The sequence below is a fragment of the Eurosta solidaginis genome, chromosome X (genome assembly GCF_040869045.1).
Source record: "Eurosta solidaginis isolate ZX-2024a chromosome X, ASM4086904v1, whole genome shotgun sequence".
NCBI classification, from domain to species: Eukaryota; Metazoa; Arthropoda; class Insecta; order Diptera; family Tephritidae; genus Eurosta; species Eurosta solidaginis.
This window is the reverse complement of record NC_090324.1, coordinates 93,774,489-93,801,628: the sequence shown is the minus strand read 5'-3', so window position 1 is coordinate 93,801,628 and position 27,140 is coordinate 93,774,489. Positions and strand designations below refer to the sequence as shown.

Genomic DNA, 27,140 nt, shown 5'->3' with positions numbered 1-27,140 from the left:
TTTTGTGTTGTAGGCATTGGGTTGACCTTGGAATTAAGGCAAGCGGAAGCTGATGTAACAGAGGTTTGCGGGGGAGAACTAGCGGCGGGTAGCGTAACTGTTGCGGTTCGGGGTGAGACGGCGACGTGAGAAGAGGTAGATGTTTCTGGCGAATTGTGCAGCAATGTATCGTGTCGCTGCCGACATATTCGGCAGGGAGACGCGCCATTGCAGCGTTCCTTAAAATGCCCAGTAGTTAAACAGTTTAAGCAAGCCTTGGACTCTTTGCCGAATTTGGATCTAGCATTTGAATATAGGCTACGGAATTTTTCAGAAGAATAGATTTTGTGACCTGCGTTAAAATATGTACAACGCGTTTGACGTGCGTGGTATTAAAATATTTTTCTGATTTTCCGACTGGTTTTTGTGTGTTCGGCTTTCCTGTCGATGTGTTCGGCTTTCCTGTCGATAATTGAGTTGCCGGCGTAGATATCATAGCTAACGAGCGGAATCTTGTTTCCAGAAAAGCTGAAAGGTCTTCGAAGGTAGGAGGATCGTTGCAAGTGAGCGAGAGCTCCCACTGTTTGTGAGTTTCAAAAGCAAGATTGTGTACAATTTCATGGACTAGCCAATCATCCCAAAAATCGACTGGTCGCCCTAAAGCCTTAAGTTCCCTCATGTGTTGTTGAAACGCATTCAACACGCTTTTAATATAGTCAGCAGTGTCACTTGTCGCCTTACGTATATCTGCGATGGCTCGAAGGTGCGCTTCCACAATAACTCGCATAATTTTATATCGCGACTTTAGTAGATTCCATGCCTCTGTACAGTGGGCATCGCAAACTTTGAAACCGCTCATAATGCTAAGAGCATCACCCTTTAAACAGCTATGTAAATAGTGTAGCTTTTGACCACCTGACAACGAAGTATTAGAATCTACGAGAGTACAAAAGGCGTGGTTGAAAGCGACCCACTCAGTGAAATCGCCCGCGAAGGTTGGTAGTTCCATTTTAGGAAGTTTAATTGATGCAGACACAGTAGCATGCGGGTTTGGGGATTAGCAACTGGTTCAGTCCTACACTTCTGTACGCGCTTGAAATTTGCTAATGCTGTAGCGTACAAGGTCTAGGCCTGGATACGTGCGTTCTGTTCGACCTCGATGTTATCAGCACCACAAGAAATCTCGACTCATCTTGGGCTGTATTAAATCTTACCCACTGCTCACTTAATAACTGAAGATAGCTGTCGACATTATCCAAGTCTAAAATAAATGCTTCGTCTTTGCTTTTGGTCATGTACCTTTTGATAGAATTTAGTGCGGAGTCGCGTGTTTTGACAAACGCTGACATTTTTATGTGTAGGATAAATTTTCAAGTTGAAATTAACGGAATTTGCAGGGAATAAATTAACAACGCAGATCTTTAAGTAATATGACGCATTATAATAATATAACGCATATATTTACTGTAAAGTTTATTTATAATATGTATTAACAAGCAATGATGTTTTAATTGTCGAATTGCATGTACAAATTGCGGTTTCGATGTATGTATGTATCAGGGATGGGCGTTATCAACAAATTTGAATAACCATTGACGAAAAAATAAAAAATAAATTTTTATTCATTATTCAAGAAAACATGAGTGATGAATAACATGTTATTTTTTATTCAAGCATTTCTTGAATAATGAATAACATTTTCTCGTTATTCAAAATATTCTGATTGATGATAACCGCTCATTATTATTTTTGCAAAATTTGAATAAAGAGTTGAGTTATTATTCCTTATTTACAAAATATGGAATAACAATAAAATTTTAGTTTTTATTCAGTTATCCAAAAATAAAAAAATAAACCATCGAGATGCCCTGAAAATATACTCATATGCGTAACCAGTTCGTGTGTAGTTCTGAAGCTTCTTAGTGTAATATTGAGATGATTTTGGGGAGTATTCGTGGGTTTTTTGGAGGCGGTTGGGGGGTAATTTCTGGGACACCCTGCGAATCCTCCCGGGGCCTATTGGGTCCATTCCAGGGGCTCCCTCGCGATCCTTCTAGGGTTTTGGGGTCATTTCGGGATGACTTTTGTGACTCCCTCGAGGTCTTTTGGAGGTCATTTTGGCATGGTTTAGGGAGTACCACGGGGTCCTCCCGGGGTCATTCCGTGATCTTTTTGGGACTCCCTCGGGGTCATTTCGGGATGGTTTTGGGACTCCCTCGGGGTCATTTGGGGTCATTCGTAGGTCATTTCGGGATGGTTTTGGGGACTCCCTCGGGGTCATTTCGGGATGGTTTTGGGAACTCCCTCGGGCCATTTGGGGGTCATTCGTAGGTCATTTCGGGATGGTTTTGGGGACTCCCTCGGGGTCATTCCTGGATGATTTTGGGGACACCCTCGGGGTCGTTCCGGGATGGTCTTGGGGACTCCCTCGGGGTCATTTCGGGATGGTTTTGGGGACTCCCTCGGGGTCATTTCGGGGTCATTCGTAGGTCATTTCGGGATGGTTTTGGGGACTCCCTCGGGGTCATTTGGGAGTCATTCGTAGGACATTTAAATACAAAGCTTTAGCAAATAGAAATTTCAAACTTAAATTAAGTTAAATAACTGCATATTAGTTTTCTTCGGAAAATACATCCCCTTTTGTTGGTAGAAGACACAGCTTAGATATTGGTCGAGTGAATTCTCCATTTGCGGTTTTTATCGTTACGAAGCGTACGTGACCATCTGTACCAGGATGGCAATGAATTATTCTTCCGAGTGTCCACTTTGTCGGAGGAGATGTTTCATTAAAAACGGAGACGTCGTCGCTGTTCTTGAAAATTTCGTGATGGACGAAACCACTTAACACGTCGTTGCCAGCCGACGAGGTATTCGTCTCTCCAACGACGCCAAAAATGTTGACGAATAGCAGAGATCCACTGCCACCTCTGTTGCAGGGTTCCAGAAAACCCTTGACCCTCAGGTTCTGGAATTGCCCGCAATGGTTCGCCTACTAGAAAGTGGCCAGGCGTTAAAATGGATAAATCGCTTGCATCCGATGAAATGTCGCATAATGGACGGGAGATGACACAAGCCTCCACCTCCGTTAAAAGCGTACTAAACTCCTCATAGTTTAAGAGAGTTTCCCGGAGGGAGCATTTAAGATGATATTTTATGCGTTTGATTCCAGTTTCCCATATCCTCCCATGTGAGGTGCGGACGGTGGATTGAATCGCCACTCAATAGCAGAGGCTGCAAAAAACGATTGAAGTGGGGGGTCTTGCATGCACTCTTAATATTTCTCACGGAGTTCCCCTTCTGCACCAACGAAATTTGTCCCGTTATCCGAAAACATTTCTTTGCAATAGCCTCTGCGGTTGATGAATCGTTTAAAGGCATTTAGAAATGAGGAACTTGAAAGATCTCCAACAAATCTGAGTTGCATTGCACCTGTGCACATGCAGACAAATGAAGATATATAACCTTTTATGTATTTAGCTCCTCGGCCTAAACACCCGCGCTGTTAGCTCTGCTTACTCCAAACTGGAAAAAGAAGCGGTAAAGATGGGTTTGATGGTGAATGAGGACAAAACGAAGTACCTGCTGTCATCGAGCAAAGAGTCAGCGCATATGCGCCTTGGCAACCACGCTAAGTATTTAGCTCCTCTTCCCTGAGTAAATTTGTATACATAAGGCCCAGCAAAGTCTACTGCTGTACGAGTGAAGCAGCGAGCGTACGTTAAGCGAGACGAGGGAAGATCACCCATAGATTGCGTTGCGAGTTTGTGATTTAAAGCGGTACATTTGACGCATTTTCGATAGATATTATGAATTATGTTGTGAGCACCCACGAACCAATAGCGGAGTTGGAGGATTACTTGCATTATGCGAGGGCCGGCATGTAGCGTATGGTGATGTATGTCGAAAACAACGAGTTTTGAAAGCAGAAAGTTTTTTGGCAGTATAACAAGTTGTCTGACATCATTCAGAACATCTGCGGATTTTAAACGACCTCCAACACGAAGAATTCCAAACGAATCGAGAAACGGTTGCAAACGTAGCAAGCTACTACGCAATGGAATCGCCCTTTTTTCCCTGCAACAACGTATTTCGTTAGATAAATAGAAATTTTGTGTGTTAATTAATCTTCGTTCTTACTCGAGCAATTCCTGACAATTGAGAATACCAGTTTTTTTGTTATTGATGCCAAGCGAGCTAGAGCGGGTATTGTATATAAATCTCAATACATAAGCGATAATTCTTCTTAATTTCGAATAAGATGTGTATTTTGTCATGACCGACCAGTGAACATCAGTAGCTGCAATACAAGCCTTAATTTTTCGTAAGCCTCTCTCGGTTGTACGCATTATTTGAGCGGGTTGTTTCCAGAAATGTTCATCTGCGTGTAAGAATTCAGGCCCGAACCACCATAGCTGATGATGTAAGATTTGAAGCGAAGATATGCCTCTGGACGCGCAGTCAGCAGGATTGCTTTCAGAGGGAAGTGCCACGAAATCCCCAAAAAAAAAATAATCAAACACAAAATCCCCAAAGATAAACAAGTAAGGAAGGCTAAGTTCGGGTGTAACCGAATATTACATACTCAGTTGAGAGCTATGGAGACAAAATAAGGGAAAATCACCTCGTAGTAAAATGAACCTAGGGTAACCCTGGAAAGTGTTTGTATGACATGTGTATCAAATGGAAGGTATTAAAGAGTATTTTAAGAGGGAGTGGCCATAGTTCTATAGATGGACGCCATTTAGGGATATCGCCATAACGGTGGACCAGGGCTGACTCTAGAATCTGTTTGTACGACATGGGTATCAAATGAAAGTGTTAATGAGTATTTTAAAAGGGAGTGGGCCTAAGTTCTATAGGAGGACGCCTTTTCGAGATATCGCCATAAAGGTGGACCAGGGGTAACTCTAGAATTTGTTTGTACGATATGGGTATCAAATGAAAGGTGTTAATGAGTATTTTAAAAGCGAGTGGGCCTAAGTTCTATAGGTGGACGCCTTTTCGAGATATCGCCATAGAGGTGGACCAGGGGTGACTCTAGAATTTGTTTGTACGATATGGGTATCAAATGAAAGGTGTTAATGAGTATTTTAAAAGGGAGTGTGCCTTAGTTCTATGGGTGGACGCCTTTTCGATATATCGCCATAAACGTGGACCAGGGGTGACTCTAGAATGCGTTTGTACAATATGGGTATCAAAGGAAAGTTGCTAATAAGTATTTTAAAAGGGAATGGGCCTTAGTTCTATGGGTGGACGCCTTTTCGGGATACTGCCATACACGTGGACCAGGGGTGATTCTAGAATTTGTTTGTACGACATGGGTATCAAATGAAAGTGTTATTGAGTATTTTAAAAGGAAGTGGGCCTAAGTTCTATAGGAGGACGCCTTTTCGAGATATCGCCATAAAGGTGGACCAGGGGTGACTCTAGAATTTGTTTGTACGATATGGATATCAAATGAAAAGTGTTAATGAGTATTTTAAAAGGGAGTGGGCCTTAGTTCTATAGATGGACGCCTTTTCGGAATATCGTTATAAAGGTGGACCAGGGTTGACTCTAGAATTCTTTTGTATAATATGGGTATCAAACGAAAGGTGTTAATAAGAATTTTAAAAGGGAATGGGCCTTAGTTCTATGGGTGGACGCCTTTTCGGGATATCAACATAAACGTGGACCAGGGGTGACTCTAGAATTTTTTTCTACGATATGGGTATCAAATGAAAGCCGTTAATGAGTATTTTAAAAGGGAGTGGGCCTTAAATCTATAAGTGGACGCCTTTTCGAGATATCGCCATAAACGTGGACCAGGGGTGACTCTATAATGCGTTTTTACAATAATGGGTATCAAACGAAAGGTGTTGATGAGTATTTTAAAACGGAGTGGGCCTTAGTTATATGGGTGGACGCGTTTTCGAGATATCGCCATAAAGGTGGACCAGGGCTGACTCTTGAATTTGTTTGTACGATATGGGTATCAAATGAAAGGTGTTAATAAGTATTTTTAAAGGGAGTGGGCTTTAGTTCTATAGGTGATATGGTGCAACAAAATACAAAAATAAAAGAAAATTTCAAAATGGGCGTGGCTCCGCCCTTTTTCATTTAATTTGTCTAGGATACTTTTAATGCCATAAGTCGAACAAAAATTTACCAATCCTTGTGAACCACGCCCAGTTGTTATACACAGTCGACCGGCTGTCCTTCCGCTCGGCCGTTAACACGATAACCTGAACAAAAATCGATATATCTTTACTAAACTCAGTGCACGTATTTATCTGAACTCACTTTGTATTGGTATAAAAAATGGCCGAAATCCGACTATGACCACGCCCACTTTTTCGATATCGAAAGTTACGAAAAATGAAAAAAATGCCATAATTCTATACCAAATACGAAAAAAGGAATGAAATATGGTAATTGGATTAGTTTATTGACGCAAAATATAAATATAGAAAAAAACTTTGTAAAATGGGTGTGACACTTACCTTATTAAGTAGAAGAAAATGAAAAAGTTCTGCAGGGCGGAATCAAAAGCCCTTGTAATGTTGGCAGGAATACTGTTCGTGGTATTACATATATAAATAAATTAGCGGTACCCGACAGATGATGCTCTGGGTCACCCTGTTCCACATTTTGGTCGATATCTCGAAAACGCCTTCACATATACAACTACCACCACTCCCTTTTAAAACCCTCATTAATGTCTTTAATTTGATATCCATATTATACAAGCACATTATAGAGTCACCCCTGGTCCACCTTTATGGCGATATCTCGAAAAGGCCCTCTCCCTTTTAAAATACTCATTATAACCTTTCGTTTGATACCCATATTGTACAAGAGCATTCTAGAGTCAGCCCTGGTCCACCTTTATAAAGATATCCCGAAAAGGCATCCGCATATAGAATTAAGGCCCACTCCCTTTTAAAATACTCATTAACACCTTTCATTTGATACCCATATCGTACAAACAAATTCCAGAGTCACCCCTGGTCCACCTTTATGGTGATATCTCGAAAAGGCGTCCACCTATAGAACTAAGGCCCACTCCCTTTTAAAATACTCAATAACACCTTTCATTTGATACCCATATCCTACAAACAAATTCTATAGTCACGCCTGGTCCACCTTTATGGCTATATCTCGAAAAGGCATCCACCCATAGAAATAAGGCCCACTCCCTTTTAAAATACTCATTAACACCTTTCGCCTGATACCCATATTGTACAAACGCATTCTAGAGTCACCCCTGATCCACCTTTATCGCGATATCTCGAAAAGGCGCCCACCTATAGAACTAAGGCCCACGCCCTTTTAAAAAACCCCTTAACACCTTTCATTTGATACCCATATCGTACAAACAAATTCTAGAGTCCTCCTGGTCTACCTTTATGGCGATATCTCGAAAAGGCGTCCACCTATAGAACTAGGGCCCACGCCCTTTTAAAATACTCATTAACAGCTTTCATTTGATACCCATATCGTACAAGCAAATTCTAGAGTCAGCTCTGGTCCACCCCTATGGCGATATCCCTAAATGGCGTCCACCTATATAACTATGGCCCACTCTCTCTTAAAATACTCTTTAATACCTTCCATTTGATACACATGTTATACAAACACATCCCTCGGGGTCATTTGGGAGTCATTCGTAGGACATTTAAATACAAAGCTTTAGCAAATAGAAATTCCAAACCTAAATTAAGTTAAATAACTGCATATTAGTTTTCTTCGGAAAATACATCCCCTTTTGTTGGTAGAAGACACAGCTTAGATATTGGTCGAGTGAATTCTCCATTTGCGGTTTTTATCGTTACGAAGCGTACGTGACCATCTGTACCAGGATGGCAATGAATTATTCTTCCGAGTGTCCACTTTGTCGGAGGAGATGGTTCATTAAAAACGGAGACGTCGTCGCTGTTCTTGAAAATTTCGTGATGGACGAAACCACTTAACACGTCGTTGCCAGCTGACGAGGTATTCGTCTCTCCAACGACGCCAAAAATGTTGACGAATAGCAGAGATCCACTGCCACCTCTGTTGCAGGGTTCCAGAAAACCCTTGACCCTCAGGCTCTGGAATTGCCCGCAATGGTTCGCCTACTAGAAAGTGGCCAGGCGTTAAAATGGATAAATCGCTTGCATCCGATGAAATGTCGCATAATGGACGGGAGATGACACAAGCCTCCACCTCCGTTAAAAGCGTACTAAACTCCTCATAGTTTAAGAGAGTTTCCCGGAGGGAGCGTTTAAGACGATATTTTATGCGTTTGATTCCAGTTTCCCATATCCTCCCATGTGAGGTGCGGACGGTGGATTGAATCGCCACTCAATAGCAGAGGCTGCAAAAAACGATTGAAGTGGGGGGTCTTGCATGCACTCTTAATATTTCTCACGGAGTTCCCCTTCTGCACCAACGAAATTTGTCCCGTTATCCGAAAACATTTCTTTGCAATAGCCTCTGCGGTTGATGAATCGTTTAAAGGCATTTAGAAATGAGGAACTTGAAAGATCTCCAACAAATCTGAGTTGCATTGCACCTGTGCACATGCAGACAAATGAAGATATATAACCTTTTATGTATTTAGCTCCTCGGCCTAAACACCCGCGCTGTTAGCTCTGCTTACTCCAAACTGGAAAAAGAAGCGGTAAAGATGGGTTTGATGGTGAATGAGGACAAAACGAAGTACCTGCTGTCATCGAGTAAAGAGTCAGCGCATATGCGCCTTGGCAACCACGCTAAGTATTTAGCTCCTCTTCCCTGAGTAAATTTGTATACATAAGGCCCAGCAAAGTCTACTGCTGTACGAGTCAAGCAGAGAGCATACGTTAAGCGAGGCGAGGGAAGATCACCATAGATTGCGTTGCGAGTTTGCGATTTAAAGCGGTACATTTGACGCATTTTCGATAGATATTATGAATTATGTTGTGAGCACCCACGAACCAATAGCGGAGTTGGAGGATTACTTGCATTATGCGAGGGCCGGCATGTAGCGTATGGTGATGTATGTCGAAAACAACGAGTTTTGAAAGCAGAGAGTTTTTTGGCAGTATAAAAAGTTGTCTGACATCATTCAGAACATCTGCGGATTTTAAACGACCTCCAACACGAAGAATTCCAAACGAATCGAGAAACGGTTGCAAACGTAGCAAGCTACTACGCAATGGAATCGCCCTTTTTTCCCTGCAACAACGTATTTCGTTAGATAAATAGAAATTTTGTGTGTTAATTAATCTTCGTTCTTACTCGAGCAATTCCTGACAATTGGGAATACCAGTTTTTTTGTTATTGATGCCAAGCGAGCTAGAGCGGGTATTGTATATAAATCTCAATACATAAGCGATAATTCTTCTTAATTTCGAATAAGATGAGTATTTTGTCATGACCGACCAGTGAACATCAGTAGCTGCAATACAAGCCTTAATTTTTCGTAAGCCTCTCTCGGTTGTACGCATTATTTGAGCGGGTTGTTTCCAGAAATGTTCATCTGCGTGTAAGAATTCAGGCCCGAACCACCATAGCTGATGATGTAAGATTTGAAGCGAAGATATGCCTCTGGACGCGCAGTCAGCAGGATTGCTTTCAGAGGGAAGTGCTACGAAATCCCCAAAAAAAAATAATCAAACACAAAATCCCCAAAGATAAACAAGTAAGGAAGGCTAAGTTCGGGTGTAACCGAACATTACATACTCAGTTGAGAGCTATGGAGACAAAATAAGGGAAAATCAACTCGTAGTAAAATGAACCTAGGGTAACCCTGGAAAGTGTTTGTATGACATGTGTATCAAATGGAAGGTATTAAAGAGTATTTTAAGAGGGAGTGGGCCATAGTTCTATAGATGGACGCCATTTAGGGATATCGCCATAACGGTGGACCAGGGCTGACTCTAGAATCTGTTTGTACGACATGGGTATCAAATGAAAGTGTTAATGAGTATTTTAAAAGGGAGTGGGCCTAAGTTCTATAGGAGGACGCCTTTTCGAGATATCGCCATAAAGGTGGACCAGGGGTAACTCTAGAATTTGTTTGTACGATATGGGTATCAAATGAAAGGTGTTAATGAGTATTTTAAAAGCGAGTGGGCCTAAGTTCTATAGGTGGACGCCTTTTCGAGATATCGCCATAGAGGTGGACCAGGGGTGACTCTAGAATTTGTTTGTACGATATGGGTATCAAATGAAAGGTGTTAATGAGTATTTTAAAAGGGAGTGTGCCTTAGTTCTATGGGTGGACGCCTTTTCGATATATCGCCATAAACGTGGACCAGGGGTGACTCTAGAATGCGTTTGTACAATATGGGTATCAAAGGAAAGTTGCTAATAAGTATTTTAAAAGGGAATGGGCCTTAGTTCTATGGGTGGACGCCTTTTCGGGATACCGCCATAAACGTGGACCAGGGGTGACTCTAGAATTTGTTTGTATGACATGGGTATCAAATGAAAGTGTTAATGAGTATTTTAAAAAGAAGTGGGCCTAAGTTCTATAGGAGGACGCCTTTTCGAGATATCGCCATAAAGGTGGACCAGGGGTGACTCTAGAATTTGTTTGTACGATATGGATATCAAATAAAAAGTGTTAATGAGAATTTTAAAAGGGAGTGGGCCTTAGTTCTATAGATGGACGCCTTTTCGGAATATCGTTATAAAGGTGGACCAGGGTTGACTCTAGAATTCTTTTGTATAATATGGGTATCAAACGAAAGGTGTTAATAAGAATTTTAAAAGGGAATGGGCCTTAGTTCTATGGGTGGACGCCTTTTCGGGATATCAACATAAACGTGGACCAGGGGTGACTCTTGAATTTTTTTCTACGATATGGGTATCAAATGAAAGCCGTTAATGAGTATTTTAAAAGGGAGTGGGCCTTAAATCTATAAGTGGACGCCTTTTCGAGATATCGCCATAAACGTGGACCAGGGGTGACTCTATAATGCGTTTTTACAATAATGGGTATCAAACGAAAGGTGTTGATGAGTATTTTAAAACGGAGTGGGCCTTAGGTATATGGGTGGACGCGTTTTCGAGATATCGCCATAAAGGTGGACCAGGGCTGACTCTTGAATTTGTTTGTACGATATGGGTATCAAATGAAAGGTGTTAATAAGTATTTTTAAAGGGAGTGGGCTTTAGTTCTATAGGTGACCAATAGACCAATCCAATTACCATATTTCATCCCTTTTTTCGTATTTGGTATATTATTATGGCATTTTTTTCATTTTTAGTAATTTTCGATATCGAAAAAGTGGGCGTGGTCATAGTCGGATTTCGGCCATTTTTTACACCAATATAAATTGAGTTCAGGTAAGTACGTGAACTGAGTTTAGTGAAGATATATCGATTTTTGCTCAAGTTATCGTGTTAACGGCCGAGCGGAAGGACAGACGGTCGACTGTGTATAAAAACTGGGCGCGGCTTCAAGCGATTTCGCCTTTTTGACAGAAAACAGTTATCGTCCTAGAATCTAAGCCTCTACCAAATTTCACAAGGATTGGTAATGTTTTGTTAGACATATGGCATTAAAAGTATCCTAGACAAATTAAATGAAAAAGGGCGGAGCCACGCCCATTTTGAAAATTTCTTTAATTTTTGTATTTTGTTGCACCATACCATTGCTGGAGTTGAATGTTGACATAATTTAATTATATACTCTAAAGATATTAACTTTTCTTTTAAAATTTGACTTTCAAATTTTTTTTTTTAAAAAGTGGGCGAGGTCGTTCTCCGATTTTGCTAATTTTTATTAGACATACATATAGTAATAAGGGTAACGTTCCTGCCAAATTTCATCATAATATCTTCAACGACTGCCAAATTACAGCTTGCAAAACTTCTAAATTACCTTCTTTTAAAAGTGGGCGGTGCCATGCCAATTGTCCAAAATTTTACTAATTTTCTATTCTGCGTAATAAGTTCAACTCACCTACCAAGTGTCATCGCTTTATCCATATTTGGTAATGAATTATCGCACTTTTTCGATATCGAAAATTTCGATTCTCGAAATTTTCGATATCGAAAAAGTGGGCGTGGTTATAGTCCGATATCGTTCATTTTAAATACCGATCTGAGATGAGTACCCAGGAGCCCACATACCAAATTTCATCAATATACCTCATAATTTACTCAAGTTATCGTGTTAACGGACGGACGGACGGACGGACGGACATGGCTCAATCGAATTTTTTTTCGATACTGATGATTTTGATATATGGAAGTCTATATCTATATCGATTCCTTTATACCTGTACAACCAACAGTTATCAAACCAAAGTTAATATACTCTGTGAGCTCTGCTCAACTGAGTATAAAAAATGCCCAAACACATAATCCCCAAATTCAAAATCCCCAAAATCAAAATCCCCAAACACAAAATCCCAATGCTATAATAAACATCATGACCGTGTAAAAAATAGCAATATCTCTTTCCTCTTTCATTCATATTTATGTATGTATAACTATATATTCACTTTTTGGCAATACATATTTTTATTTATCCATATCTAGGACTGCTAGTCGCTCTAATTCGAAGAAGCTAACAGAAGCGTGTACTACGCAGAAGGACATCACCGTGGCAGTAGCCACGGGTATACCACACACCCGGGCTTGGCATGGCGTAGCACAGGGTTATTTCTTAAAGGCGCTGCCGAAGGGCGCCTATGCAGAAAGTTGATATGGATTATTAGCTTCTTTTGGTCGCGGCGATTATAAACCTAATTTGAATTTATTTCACACATAAAATGGGGATTTTGTGTTGGGGATTATGAGTGTGGGGATTTTGATTTGGGGATTTTGTTTTGGGGATTTTGATTTTGCGGATAACGTGGTAGACCCCTTTCAGAGCGTACGAGGTTCCAGCATTCTGGGGGTATAACTTCGTGAATATAGGCGACGCGATTTGCGACGAATGTTTCCCATTTATTAGAGTGTTCTTGCAGCCACGCTAACGTAATTGGTGAATCTGTCCATGCTATCAATGGACAACGAAAATCCTTCCAACTATACGTAACAGCCTTGACCAATTTTGCAGCGAGATGTGCAGCGCACAACTCGAGACGAGGTAATGTTGTTGTTTTTAGCGCGACAACCTTAGTCTTTGAAGAAATTAAGCCGATTGTGATGTGACCATCCTCACGTACAGTGCGAGCGTATATGACAGCGGCATAGGCGCGCTCGGAAGCGTCGGAGTAAACGTGCAACTCTGTAAACGAGTATTTTGATCCGACTCCGACCCAACTGTTGACCTTAAGGTCAGATAGGAGTTGCAATTGCGTGCGATGATCAAGCAAGATCTTGGCTATCGTTTCTGGCCTGGGTCATCAAATCCCGTATTGGAGCGCCGTATATCCTGAACAAAACATTTTCGACACAACATATACAATTGAAACAACACCTTTTAGTCTTTTAAATTGTTTTATTTATAACAGTACAATTGTTTCGACACGCGCGTGGTGTCATCATCAGTTGCTAGTATTCAACTAACCATTGTCAACAGAAATTAACAACTAAGCCTAACAAAATCACTCAGTGAAGCATTAAAAAAACTGATACAATGCAAATACAATGTAAAGAGAAATGAGACAAAGATAAACAAAAACAAGTAAATAAGGCTAAGTTCGGGTGTAACCGAACATTACATACTCAGTTGAGAGCTGAGGAGAAAAAGTAAGGGAAATCACCATGTTGTAAAAGGAACCTAGGGTAACCCTGGAATGTGTTTGTATGACATGTGTATCATATGGAAGGTATTAAAGAGTATTTTAAGAGGAAGTGGGCCATAGATCTATAGATGGACGCCATTTAGGGATATCGCCATAAAGGTGGACCAGGCCTGACTCGAGAATTTGTTTGTATGATACGGGTATCAAATGAAATGTGTTAATGATTATTTTAAAAGAGAGTGGGCCTAAGTTCTATAGGTGGACGTCATTTCGAGATATCACCATAAAGGTGGACCAGGGGTGACTCTAGAATTTATTTTGTACGATATCAAATAAAAGGTATCAAATAAAAGGTATTAATGAGTATTTTAAAAGAGCGTGGGCCTAAGTTCTATAGATGGACGCCTTTTCGAGATATCGCCATAAAGATGGACCAGGGGTGACTCTAGAATTTGATTGTACGATATGAGTATCAAATGAAAGGTGTTAATGAGTATGTTAAGAGGGCGTGGGCCTTAGTTCTATATGTGGACGCCTTTTCGAGATATCGCCATAAACGTGGACCAGGGGTGACTCTAGAATTTGTTTGTACTATATGGGTATCAAATGAAAGGTGTTAATGAGTATTTTAAAAGGGAGTGGGCCTTAGTTCCATAGGTGAACGCCTTTTCAGAATATCGTTATAAAAGTGGACCTGGGTTGACTCTGTTGTTGTTGTAGCGATTAGGTTACTCCCCGAAGGCTTTGGGGAGTGTTATCGATGTGATGGTCCTTTGTCGGATACAGATCCGATACTCTCCCCTAACACAGCACCATTGAGGTGCTGGCCCGACCATCTCGGGAACGATTTATATGGCCACATTAAACCTTCAGGCCATCCCTCCCTCCCCACCCCCAAGTTCCATGAGGAGCTTGGGGTCGCCAGAGCCTCGTCTGTTAGTGAAGCGGGATTCGCCGCTCGAAGGTGAGGTTGACAATTGGGTTGGAGAAGCTATATATTGCGCTACACAACCCCTTGAATCCCTGGGTTGACTCTAGAATGCGTTTGTACAATATGGGTGTCAAACGAAAAGTGTAATAAATCTTTTAAAGGGGAGTGGACCTTTGTTCTATGGGTGGACGCCTTTTCGGGATATCGCCATAAACGTGGACCAGGGGTGACTCTAGAATGCGTTTGTACAATATGGGTATCAAATGAAAGGTGCTAATGAGTATTTTAAAAGGGTGTGGGGCTTAGTTCTATAGGTGGACGCCTTTTCGAGATATCGCCATAAAGGTGGACCAGGGGTTACTCTAGAATTTGTTTGTACGATATGGGTATCAAATGAAAGGTGTTAATGAGTATGTTAAGAGGGCGTGGGCCTTAGTTCTATATGTGGACGCCTTTTCGAGATATCGCCATAAACGTGGACCAGGGGTGACTCTAGAATTTGTTTGTACTATATGGGTATCAAATGAAAGGTGTTAATGAGTATTTTAAAAGGGCGTGGGCCTTAGTTCTGTAGGTGGACGCCTTTTCGAGATATCGACATAAAGGTGGACCAGGGGTGACTCTAGAATTTGTTTATACAATATGGGTATGAAATGAAAGGTGTTAATGAGTATTTTAAAAGGGAGTGGGCCTTAGCTCTATAAGTGGATGCCTTTTCGAGATATCGCCATAAAGGTGGGCCAGGGGTGACTCTAGAATTTTTTTGTACGATATGCGTATCAAATGAAAGGTGTTAATGAGTATTTTAAAAAGGCGTGGGCCTTAGTTCTATAGGTGGACGGCTTTTCGAGGTATCGACATAAAGGTGGACCAGGGGTGACTCTAGAATTTGTTTGTACGATATGGGTATCAAATGAAAGGTGTTAATGAGTATTTTAAAAAGGAGTGGGCCTTAGTTCTATATGTGGACGCCTTTTAGAGATATCGCCATAAACGTGGACCAGGGGTGATTCTAGAATGTGTTTTTACGATATGGGTATCAAATTAAAGGTATTAATTAGGGTTTTAAAAGGGAGTGGCCCTTAGTTGTATATGTGAAGGTTTTTTCGAGATATCTACCAAAATGTGGACCAGGGTGATCCAGAACATCATCTGTCGGGTACCGCTAATTTATTTATATATGTAATACCACGTACAGTATTCCTTCCAAGATTCCAAGGGCTTTTGATTTCGCACTGCAAAACTTTTTCATTTTCTTCTACTTAATATGGTAGGTGTCACACCCATTTTACCAAGTTTTTTTCTAAAGTTATATTTTGCGTCAATAGACCAATACAATTACCATGTTTCATCCCTTTTTTCGTATTTGGTATATAATTATGGCATTTTTTTTCATTTTTCGTAATTTTCGATATCGAAAAAGTGGGCGTGGCCATAGTCGGACTTCGGCCAATTTTTACACCAATACAAAGTGAGTTCAGATAAGTACGTGAACTGAGTTTAGTAAAGATATATCAATTTTTGCTCAAGTTATCGTGTTAACGGCCGAGCGGAAGGACAGACGGTCGACTGTGTATAAAAACTGGGACTGGCTTCAACCGATTTCGCCCTTTTTCACAGAAAACAGTTATCGTCCTAGAAGCTAAGCCTCTACCAAATTTCACAAGGATTGGTTAATTTTTGTTCGACTTATGGCATTAAAAGCATCCTAGACAAATTAAGTGAAAAAGGGCGGAGCCACGCCCATTTTGAAATGTTCTCTTATTTTTGTATTTTGTTGCACCATATCATTACTGGGGTTGAATGTTGGCATAATTTACTTATATGCTGTAAAGGTATTAACTTTTCTTTTAAAATTTGAATTAAAAAAAATTTTTTTTTAAAAAGTGGGCGTGGTCGTTCTCTGATTTTGTTAATTTTTTTTAAGCAGACATAAAGTAATAAGAGTAACGTTCCTGCCAAATTTCGTCAAAATATCTTCAACGACTGCCAAATTACAGCTTGCAAAACTTCTAAATTACCTTCTTTTAAAAGTGGGCGGTGCCACGCCCATTGTCCAAAATTTTACTAGTTTTCTATTCTGCGTCATAAGCTCAACTCACCTACTTCATCGATATCGAAAAAGTGGGCGTGGTTATTGTCCGATATCGTTCATTTTAAATAGCGATCTGAGATGAGTGCCCAGGAACCTACATACCAAATTTCATCAAGATACCTCAAAATTTACTCAAGTTATCGTGTTAACGGACAGACGGACGGACGGACGGACATGGGTCAATCGAATTTTTTTTCGATACTGATGATTTTTATATATGGAAGTCTATATCTATCTCGATTCCTTTATACCTGTACAACCAACCGTTATGCAATCAAAGTTAATATACTCTGTGAGCTCTGCTCAACTGAGTATAAAAATTAATATGCAATAACAAAATTCATATGTACTAACAAGATACGGAACTAGCGAAGTTTATTGCAACGCTGTGAAAAAACTAGAATACAGTGGACCAGTATCACGATTTACTGAGACATTTTTGTTTACATAAATATATAACGATTCTAAAATATTCAATCTATTTACATTATATTCAGATTTAATTAATTTGCAATCGTCAAAACTTATCGAGTGCTGATTCGATAAAGCGTGTTCAGCGATTCCACTTTTCGGTTCAATATTTTTTATGTATTTCAAGATTTCGTTGGACCTGGTCCGAACAGTGCGTGTCGATTGGCCTATGTATATTGCGCCACATTCTTTCCCGTCGTCATCTTTGTATGAGCAAGTGATGAAGTAAATTCCCGGTTTGTTCAGATTTTCACACTTATCTTTGGCTGAATTCAGTAAGGATTTGAGTTTTGGTGTCGTTTTCGGAGCGACTTTTAAATCTACTGCATTAAATATTTTTTTAATATTATTAAAAGATCGCCAATAATATGTCATGCTACACCAAGACCTATTTTTATCTTCCACGCCTACCGTTTCGAAAAAAGAACTGCTCTCACGTCGATCTTTTTTGGTTCGGTGTTGTCTCACTAGTTGCTCTATACTGCTAGAGCTATACCCATTTTTTTCTGCAATATGTGTTACTGTCTGCTTTTCTTTTTTATATGCGTCATCGCTCAGTGGGACATTTACAAGACGATGCACCATCGAATTGAAAGCAGCTAATTTGTGAGAGTAGTAATGGTTCGACTCAATTGGGATAAAGCGCTCAGTCGATGTCGGCTTCCGATAAATACTAAATTCGATAGCTCCATCAGTATTGTGTTTAAGTTTTAAGTCCAAAAAAAAATAAATAAATGTAAGGCGCGATAACCTCCGAAGAGATTTTGGGCCGAGCTTCTCTTCCAATTTGCGTCGTGCTCCTCCTAAATTTTTCCTACAAATTGGCGGGACGGGACCTACTTGTTTTAAGCCGACTCCGAACGGCATCTGCGAGGCAGATGAGTTTTCACTGAAAGCTTTTAATGGCAGAAATACACTCGGAGTGCTTGCCAAACACTGCCGAGGGGCGACCCCGCTTTGAAAAATTTTCTTCTAATTGAAAAACCTTATTTCTAAAATTTTGATGTTGCTTTGCCCGGGGTGTGAACCCAGGACATTCGGTGTGGTAGGCGGAGCACGCTACCATCACACCACGGTGGCCGCCAAGTCCAAAAAGTGCAAGTAATTAATGGTTTCGTGCTCGCATGTAAATTGTATGGAATTATTCATTGAGTTAAATAATTTGGTGTCTGCTGGAGTTTGTTTCTCTCAATGGAAATAAAGCAGTCATCAACATATCGACTGTAAAAGCGTGGAAAGAGAGAGCTTCGAATTAGCTGTTCTTCTATTGTGTTCATGAACAAGTTGCAAAGGGGCTTATATTTAACCCCATTGGTAAACCATCCGTTTGTTCATAGAACTCACCTCTAAACTGGAAAAAGGATTGGTTAGTGCAAGTATACGTTAAGTCAAATAGTGCATTGGCGATCGTCGGATTAATATTTTGTTTATCAACCCAAATACGCAACGAATCCATGACACCATTTCTTGGTACATTCGAACAATACGAAGTTATATCGAATGATGCAAAACAATCCTTGGAAGTCAAATGTAAATTTTTAATCTTTTCGATTAATTCCAGGGAATTTTTTATCGATAAATTATCGAAGCTTTTGAGCTGCCTTAAGTAGCTACTCAGCCATGATGCAATATTTGTTCGTGTGGCCGGTTACCCAGCTGAGTGTGATAGCTGCTTGGTTAGCTGCTCCACGTAGCACCCCCTTACAGTTATCGATGGTTTTAGAGGATGTGTACGGTGATTCTAGCGCTTTGAGCGCTGCTTTACTGTCGGAGTATATGACTACCTCACCGTCTATCCGGTTCTGCAGCAGGAAGGTGCATGCTCTCCCTATTCCTTGCAGCTCTGCTTGGAAGATACTAGCTGGGGATTGCGACTTTTAGTTGGTTGGAGAAGACACCTGTACCGACGCCGCAGTCCATTTTGTATCCGTCAGTGTAGAGTGAGGTGACCCCCTCCCTGCCAACTCTGTCGGCCGACCAATCCGTTCTAGAGGGTATCTTCACCTTGTAATTCCTGTCGAATATCAGTGTTTTTGAGAGGTAATCTGTTGTCGAATCCACATCGGCCAGCCTTGTTAGGATGTGGATGGGGAACAATAGGCAGATTGGTGTTAGATACGCAGGTTCCACTTTAAAATTGAAAGTACGGTTGGTGTCATGTGGCGACACATCGCATGCAGGACATTACGTATGTCGGAGTAGTTTCTGGACAAATAATTAAGACAGTTGAAACGTAAAATCATACCTTGTATAGGGGTATTATAACGTTTACATAAAATAACAATAATTAAAATAAGGCTCAATTATAGATTTATAAACCTTTACTTTATAGTCATTACTTAAGATTTACAAGTTCTTTGAATAAACCATAATTATACTTTTCATGAAAATGAAATGGTATATTAACATGCCAACCTAATAAAATCGCACTGCGTTTTTAGCGCACGCAAACAACCGGCGATTTTTGCCCTAACCGAAATAAGTATGCATTGCGGTAATGTAAAACATGTATGCAAACGTCAAATCTAAATGTCACACAGAACAAAAATTGGGAATGGAGTTAGGTTTTCACGCAGCAAATTCAATTTCGGTTGCTCTCATACAAGTTGTATGTGCATGAGACATTTTTGACAGAAAATGACTTGCGTGCGTTTATATTAGGGTAGATTGTAACTTCGTCACGAATCCCAAAATTGTAAGTCCTTAAAGGAAAATAGACCCACCATTAAGTATACCGAAATAATCAGGATGAAGAGCTGAGTGGATTTAGCCATGTCCGTCTGTCCGTCTGTCTGTTTGTATGCAAACTAGTCCCTCAATTTTTGAGATATCTTGATAAAATATGGTGAGCGGGTGTATTTAGGTGACCGATTAGACATTTGTCCGAACCGGCCGGATCGGACCACTATAGCATATACCCTCCATGCAAGCGATTTTTCAGAGAAAGAGGATGTTTGTCATATCTTCCTCAATTTATCAGATTGAAGCTTAAATCTTCACCATATGCTTTCGTATATTGCACATATTGTTGTCTGCAAAAATGGATGAGATCGTTAGTTCAGATAAGAAACTTTTCGTAATTACTGCCCCATTTTCAGAGCTAGAGCCTTCAAATTTCACCGAATGCTTACATATATAGTATATATTGTTGTCTGAAAAAATCACAGAGAATATATTGTTAAAATAAGTGATTCTTGGTCATAGTTTCAACATGCAGACCACAAAAAACGTGAAACTTTGCATTCTGACACAAACAACCTACTTATTTTTTATTTTATTTTTATCTTAAAAATCGCTTATGTATGTACATCTGTTCAGTATATATTTCTTATCTTATACAGCCGATTATTTGGATATTACGAATGGGATAAGATTATTGTTCAGCCCCATTCATGAAGGGTATGAGTGAATCGCGTCCTTACTTGTTTTTTGTTGCCTTACTTACTCACTACACAGTTTGCGTGAAATATGTTGAATACTTTTTAAAAAATTATCCGAATCCTGAAGGATAGTTGCAAGTTTCGAATGGATATCCAGTTGGCAGTTAGGATATCTTAATTGTAATAATCTTAATTTACGGCCTTGAGCTAGTGAATACAAAAAATGAGAGCTCATTATTTTATTCTACAATATAAAAATGAGCATCTGCATGTGCTGCTAAGCGCAAAACTCGAGAACGGTTGGACCGATTTCGCTAACTCTTATTTTTAGAATATTCCCTGCGAAAAGTTCTTTCCTGTAAGTTGATCAGTGACCGGTCTATTCGAACAAATTCTATCCATCGTTCGATTTGCCTGAAATTTAGTTTATGTAGCCCTTTGCCTGGATATGTATTTACGAAACTTTTTTTCCGGTAAGTGGACCAGGGATCAATCTATTTGAACAAATTGTATTCACCGTTCGAATTGCCTGCAATTTGGTATAAAGGTAGGCCTTTGCAGTATTTGCAAACCTATTTTTTCGGGAAATGGACCAGGGACCGACTGGGAGTGGTACTGTGACTGGCACTAGAATAGAAACTTGAACTGGGAGCGGAACTTGGTCTGAGACTGTTACTGAAACTGGATCTGGGACAGGGAAAAAAAGATGGAGAGGAATAAGAGGAATCGGAGAAGAGAAAGAAGGGAAGGATAATGAGACTGAGAAAGAGATAGAGTAAAAAGAAGATATGGAGTTCGGGATAGATACATTGAAGGAAAAGTCGGAGAGGGAGAAAGAGAAGCAGAGGAGGAGAATGACAGAGGGAGATGTGAATAAAAGGATAACGAAAAGGGGGAGAGAGGCAGAGTAAGATGTAAACACTTCTTAAAAGTTATGCAGATAGACCAAAGTAAGGACAGAACAACATCTGCCGGGTATGCTAGTTAACTATATAAAAATCTTTCTTATCGATAAACTGAATAATTTCCTAGTTTTTAAAATGAAGAAACTAAGCAGTTTTTTATTAAATAATAGATATACTTAATAGAGCAGATAGACTAAAAAAATATACATGCACTCGTGCGGCGCATTTTGCTTCGATTGTGGAATGTATGCGGCGATCAAATGGTAGCTTCTGTTGTTGCGGTTGATTTGCTTGCAAAACGTGCAATGAAGAAAATAATAGCTCTAGGAATTTCTTTCCCATTTTAATCAATTTATTTAACACTTTTCAGACTTATTACAATTAAGCATTTGAGGTATGCGTTAAATTATGCATAAATTTTACAAATTCTAATTATTTAGGCAGCGGCAATGTTAGCGAGTTGAAAAGCACGCGATCAATGTCAAAGTCATTTTACTAGTCCTTATTAACTAATTATTGGAAGTTACGAACGATAGAATCAAAGAGAATAAAAGAATGCAACTGTGTAGATTTCCATGTTAACCCTTATGTTATCATGTTTGCATAAGCTGAACATGTTTAAGTACTCAACACAACATGTTTAAATGAACTCAACATGCACTTTCTCTATATATTATAATGCGTTACCTTTATGAGACATGTCATCAAAAGTTGATATACGATCCATTATAGGGCCAGGCCAAGGGGAAATAACGGCGCTTATCGATGAAGTTGGCTGTAGAGCGAACATTTGAAGAAATGCTTAATATTGCGCCGCTTGTTGTTATTCCTTTGAAAATATGCTATGAGAAAATGTCTCGATTACTATAAGCGGAAAATATGCTTTATGGTATATGATTTCTGTCGTCCGTTTCACCGCCTATTCCAATTTTACGATGTTTTGGAACTGGAAAATTTTTACCAAAAATCAGTGGCTTTCATTAATATAGTCTGCAATGTAAGAGAGTAAAAAATATTTATAAAAATTCGTAAAAGTAAACTATAGAAACCAGGAATGGTCTTTTCAATTAAATTAAGGCTGAGTTTTTCTTCTTTTGCTTGAAAGGAATTTTCCACTGTTGATAGTGCTGGACTATGTTGATGTCTGCGTAGATCTCGTACAGCTCATCGTTAAATCTTCTTCGGTACTCGCCATCGCCAACGCGTAGAGGTCCATAAATCTTACGATGAACTTTTCTCTTAAACCCTCCCAGAGGCGCTTCATCTGATGTTGTCATGGTCCATGTTTCTGCACTATACAGAAGGACGGGCACGATAAGTGACTTTCTTTTGCCGAGGGAGGGCTTTACAGATATACATGTATATAGCTAAATAACCAACTATGAGATACAACTGTTCCAGGAGACTTGTTCATGAAAAGTCTAGACCTTAGGAGAAATAAGTGAACGAGGCTAAATGAGAGTATAAAAGCAGCGCGGTGCAAAAGTTAATCAATCAGTTTGATTTTAAATGCTATATATAATTGAGGGACGCGAGTATTGTAATTGCCTCAGTGTTGTAAATAAAGGAAAATTTGCCATACTGAATATTTCAGTTATTTATTCGACAGTTCAGCTATTCGAACATTTGCAAAAGCTGCAAATTAATCAGAATTTCCCGAAACTCGTTACAATTGGTGTCAGAGAAGGAATTGTTGAATAAGTTCCAGGGACATAACCAAGTTGAGTCAATTTAAGATCCAGCAACTGAAAAAGGAGTTGGAGAACCATGGGTTGAATACAACCGGTAATAAATCCGAACTTCAAGCACGACTATGAGAGGTTATGGAGTCGAAAGGTATTAATGTGTAGGAGTATGTCTTTCATCCTGAAGGGGACGAGATATTTACAAAAATTGAAGAGAAGAACGAAAGTCCGAATCCAGTAGCAAGCGGGGAGTTGTTTGCTCAAATATCTTTACCCATATAGCTTGTGTTTATGTATGTATGTGTATGTGCAACCAAACTTCTTTTATTCAACTTTCGCTTTTTCTTTTTTATCTTTAAATATCACGACTTTGGTTGTTTTGTTATAGGACTTTTATTAGATTCTGTGAATACCATTCATAAGTAGAGAAACCTAAAAATTTAGTGCCTATAAAACACATCTTCTAATATCGTACAGTTAATTTTTTAGCATATGTTTACGATACCATTTTTATACTCATCTGAGCAGAGCTCACAGAGTATATTAATTTTGTTTACATAACGGTACCCCGTAACGGCATAAGCTAGTCGAGATAGATATAGACTTTTGTATATCAAAATGATCTGGGCAAAAAAAAAAAATGCATTTAGCCAAGTCCGTCAGTCCGTCTGTCCGTAATCACGATAACTTGCGTAAATTTTGAGGTATCTTAATGAAATTTGGTGTGTAAATTCCTGAGCTCTAATCTCAGATCGGTATTTAAAATGAACGAAATCGGACTATAACCACGCCCACTTTTTCGATATCGAAAATTTCGAAAAACCGAAAATGTGCGATAATTCATTACTAAACACGAATAAGCGAAGAAACTTGGTAGATGGGTTGACCTTGGACAATAGGCGTGGCACTACCTACTTTTAAAAGAAGGTAATTTAAAAGTTTTGCAAATTGTAATTTGGCAGTCGTTGAAGATATCATGATGAAATTTGACAGGAACGTTACTCCTATTACTATATGTGTTTTAAATAACAATTAAAAAAAAATTTAAAAGTCAAATTTTAACAAAAAATTTTATATCTTTACAGTATATAAGTAAATTATGTGAACATTCAACTCCAGTAATTATATGGTGCAACAAAATACAAAAATAAAAGGCAATTTCTAAATGGGCGTGGCTACTCCCTTTTTCATTTAATTTGTCTAGAATCCTTTTAATGCCATAAGTCGAACAAAAATTTACCAATCGTTGTGAAATTTGGTAAGGACATAGCTTCTATGACGATAACTGTTTTCTGTGAAAATGGGCGAAATAGGTTGAAGCCACGCCCAGTTTTTATACACAGTCGACCGTCTGTCCTTCCGCTCGGCCGTTAACACGATAACTTGACCAAAAATCGATATATCTTTACTAAACTTAGTTCGCGTACCTATCTAAACTCACTTTATCTTGGTAATAAAAATGGGCGAAATACGACAATGACCACGCCCACTTTTTCACTATCGAAAATTTCGAAAAATGAAAAAATGCCATAATTACATGAAAAATACGAAAAAAGGGATGAAACATGATGATTGGATTGGTTTTTTGACGCAAAATATAACTTTAGAAAAAACTTTGTAAAATGGGTGTGACATCTACCATATTAAGTGGGAAAAATCGAAAAAGTTCTGCAGGGCGAAATCCAAAGCCCTTGGAATCTTGGCAGGAATACTGTTCGTGGAATTACATATGTAAATAAATTAGCGGCACCCGACAGATGATGTTCTGGGTCACCCTGGTCCACACTTTGGTCGATATTTCGAAAACGACTTCACATATACAACAACGTAGGAAACCCATCTTTCTTTTCCTTCGGAACCATCATGCTGAAAACAACATCCAGTAAGTTTTAATTAATTTCGTGCGAATGTAAACTCTAAAAAAAAAATAAAGTAGTGAAAAGTGGTGCATTGCTAATTACTTTCATCCCGGTTCGGCATAAGAATTAAAGAAAAGAAGAAACCATCCAGCACTATATGAGTATAAGCAGCCATATTGCCAGCCTTTACTAGGAATTATTCCCTGAATGATGAGTTTTCCTAATAATTTTAAATCTAAGTGTAGTGAGATTTTTAGTGAGGACTCTGTTTTAAATAAGTTGTTTTAATAGATATTGTGAAGTGTCCAAAATTCCTTCTAATTGGGAAATATCTCCAATATCCCTGCGTTTTAATTATAAAAGTGAGGAAAAGGCCAAGTCCACAGCCAAAATCATATTATATCAAAATCACCAAGAGTCCTTAAACGGTACCACGTGAGTTAACAGCGAAAAACTCCGGCAATCCACGTCAACAAATTTTGGAAACATATTAACAGATAAATATACTATATATTTTAAGTAACCTTAAAATTACGACCACCATTTAAATATAATTTCTATAGGGAGAAAATAATAAATACCTTTCTGTCGCGGAAAGTTATAAAATATACCAGCGTACATGCATGTAGCTGAGTATATCTGAAAAACTTTTTTAAGATTTTGGATTTTTCTTTACATTGCCAAATTTTTCCCATACCTAATTGTTTTCTTTGCTTTCATGAAATTAGTTTCCTATATACATAAATTAAAAGCTATATTTCCAAAAAGAGAGAAAAAAAACAAAAACACAATTCAAAAATTAAGTATTAAATATTTTTCTGAATTTTTTATACTAAATTATGATAACTTTTTTAAATAATCTACTGATTTGGTTAAATTTTTTCGATAAGCGAATGAATCGCATACACTCGGAGAAAAATTCGTTCTAAAAAGAATGAAACAAGTTCAAAATTAAGAACATTCGTTGACAAAAGTCTGTTAAGTACGTTGTTTCTTAACTCGTGACGGATGGGCTTTTTTTGAGAACAGTTTTTCCAAGCACACCGTTCGTATTTTATGCCCAGTTTGGATTGATATGTGAGCCTTCTGTGCTCATTTCAAGCACTATTTGTGCTTAAAATAAGATTTTTCGTTCTCACGATCCGAGAACGGCTTATGGTCGATTTAACAGTTTTCGTTCTCAATCCAAGAATGGTTTGGGCTTGATCATTGATGAGAGGGGAAGGTATTTTTTTTTCAGGTACCCATTTATTTTTTATTAATAATAATTTTTTTGTCATAAATAAAAACTATTTATAACAAAAACATTTTTATTATATTCCAAAAATTAAAAAAAATGCATAATATGCATTTTTTCATATGTTTCTCTTATTGAGAAATTATTCTTATTTGAAGATGTAATCTGCATATAAACTTAAAACATTTCATAACAAGTTTGAGAATTAACTGTGCATAAGTAAATGGAAAAATAATTGAACGAAAAATAAAAGTTAAAAAATTGCTTTAAACAATTTTATAGTTTTGACGGTGATCGACCTCGCGCCACGCGATCGCAACCACAACATCATAACCACTGGGCCACTACGACTGCTTGATAGCTTGCGCCAAATGTTGTATTTAACATTGTAGTACACACGAATTTTACCGTTTCTTTTTACTTGAACTTAATTTAAGAACATTTGTTCATATTTTAAGAACAGCCGTTCTATTTTCAAGATAATGGCTGTCAGTTCAAGAACAAGGTTGTTGTTTTGAGAACAGGTCGGTCGTGTTTCAAGAACAAAAAAGTAAGAACATGAAAATCTTGAATTGAGTCCGGTGGTGCTGGATTTTAGAACGGCGTTTTTCTCTAAGTGTATGTATGTGAAAAATATATACGTTTAGATGATATACACATAATTAATGCACCTAGTATATCTAGTAAATTATTTTAGACATTTTTATACCCAGCTGTACTTGTACACAGGGCATTATAACTTTGATTGGATAACGGTTGGTTGTACAGGTATAAAGGAATCGGGATAGATATAGACTTCCATATATCAAAATCATCAGTAGCGAAAAAAATTAGATTGAGCCATGTCCGTCCGTCTGCCCGTTAACACTATAACTTGAGTAAACATTGAGATATCTTCAGCAAATTTGGTACACGAGCTTATCTGGACCAGAATAGATTGGAATTA

General features: G+C 38.8%; 1 protein-coding gene across 13 annotated transcripts in view; it reads right to left on the bottom strand.

Moving 5' to 3' along the window:
* ey (eyeless) overlaps positions 1–27,140 on the bottom strand; it is a 2,912,801-nt gene that overhangs the window by 2,371,898 nt on the left and 513,763 nt on the right. For 10 of the 13 annotated variants that reach the window (XR_010947866.1, XR_010947867.1, XM_067758165.1 and 7 more), the window contains one exon: positions 22,101–22,403. Coding sequence is in view for 11 of the 13 variants with exons in the window: in XM_067758165.1 (XP_067614266.1) it covers positions 22,101–22,203 (103 nt within the window). In the remaining 2 variants the exon portion in view is untranslated. The remainder of the gene's footprint in view (positions 1–22,100; positions 22,404–27,140) is intronic. The other 3 variants (XM_067758159.1, XM_067758156.1, XM_067758163.1) reach the window with 1 other exon arrangement.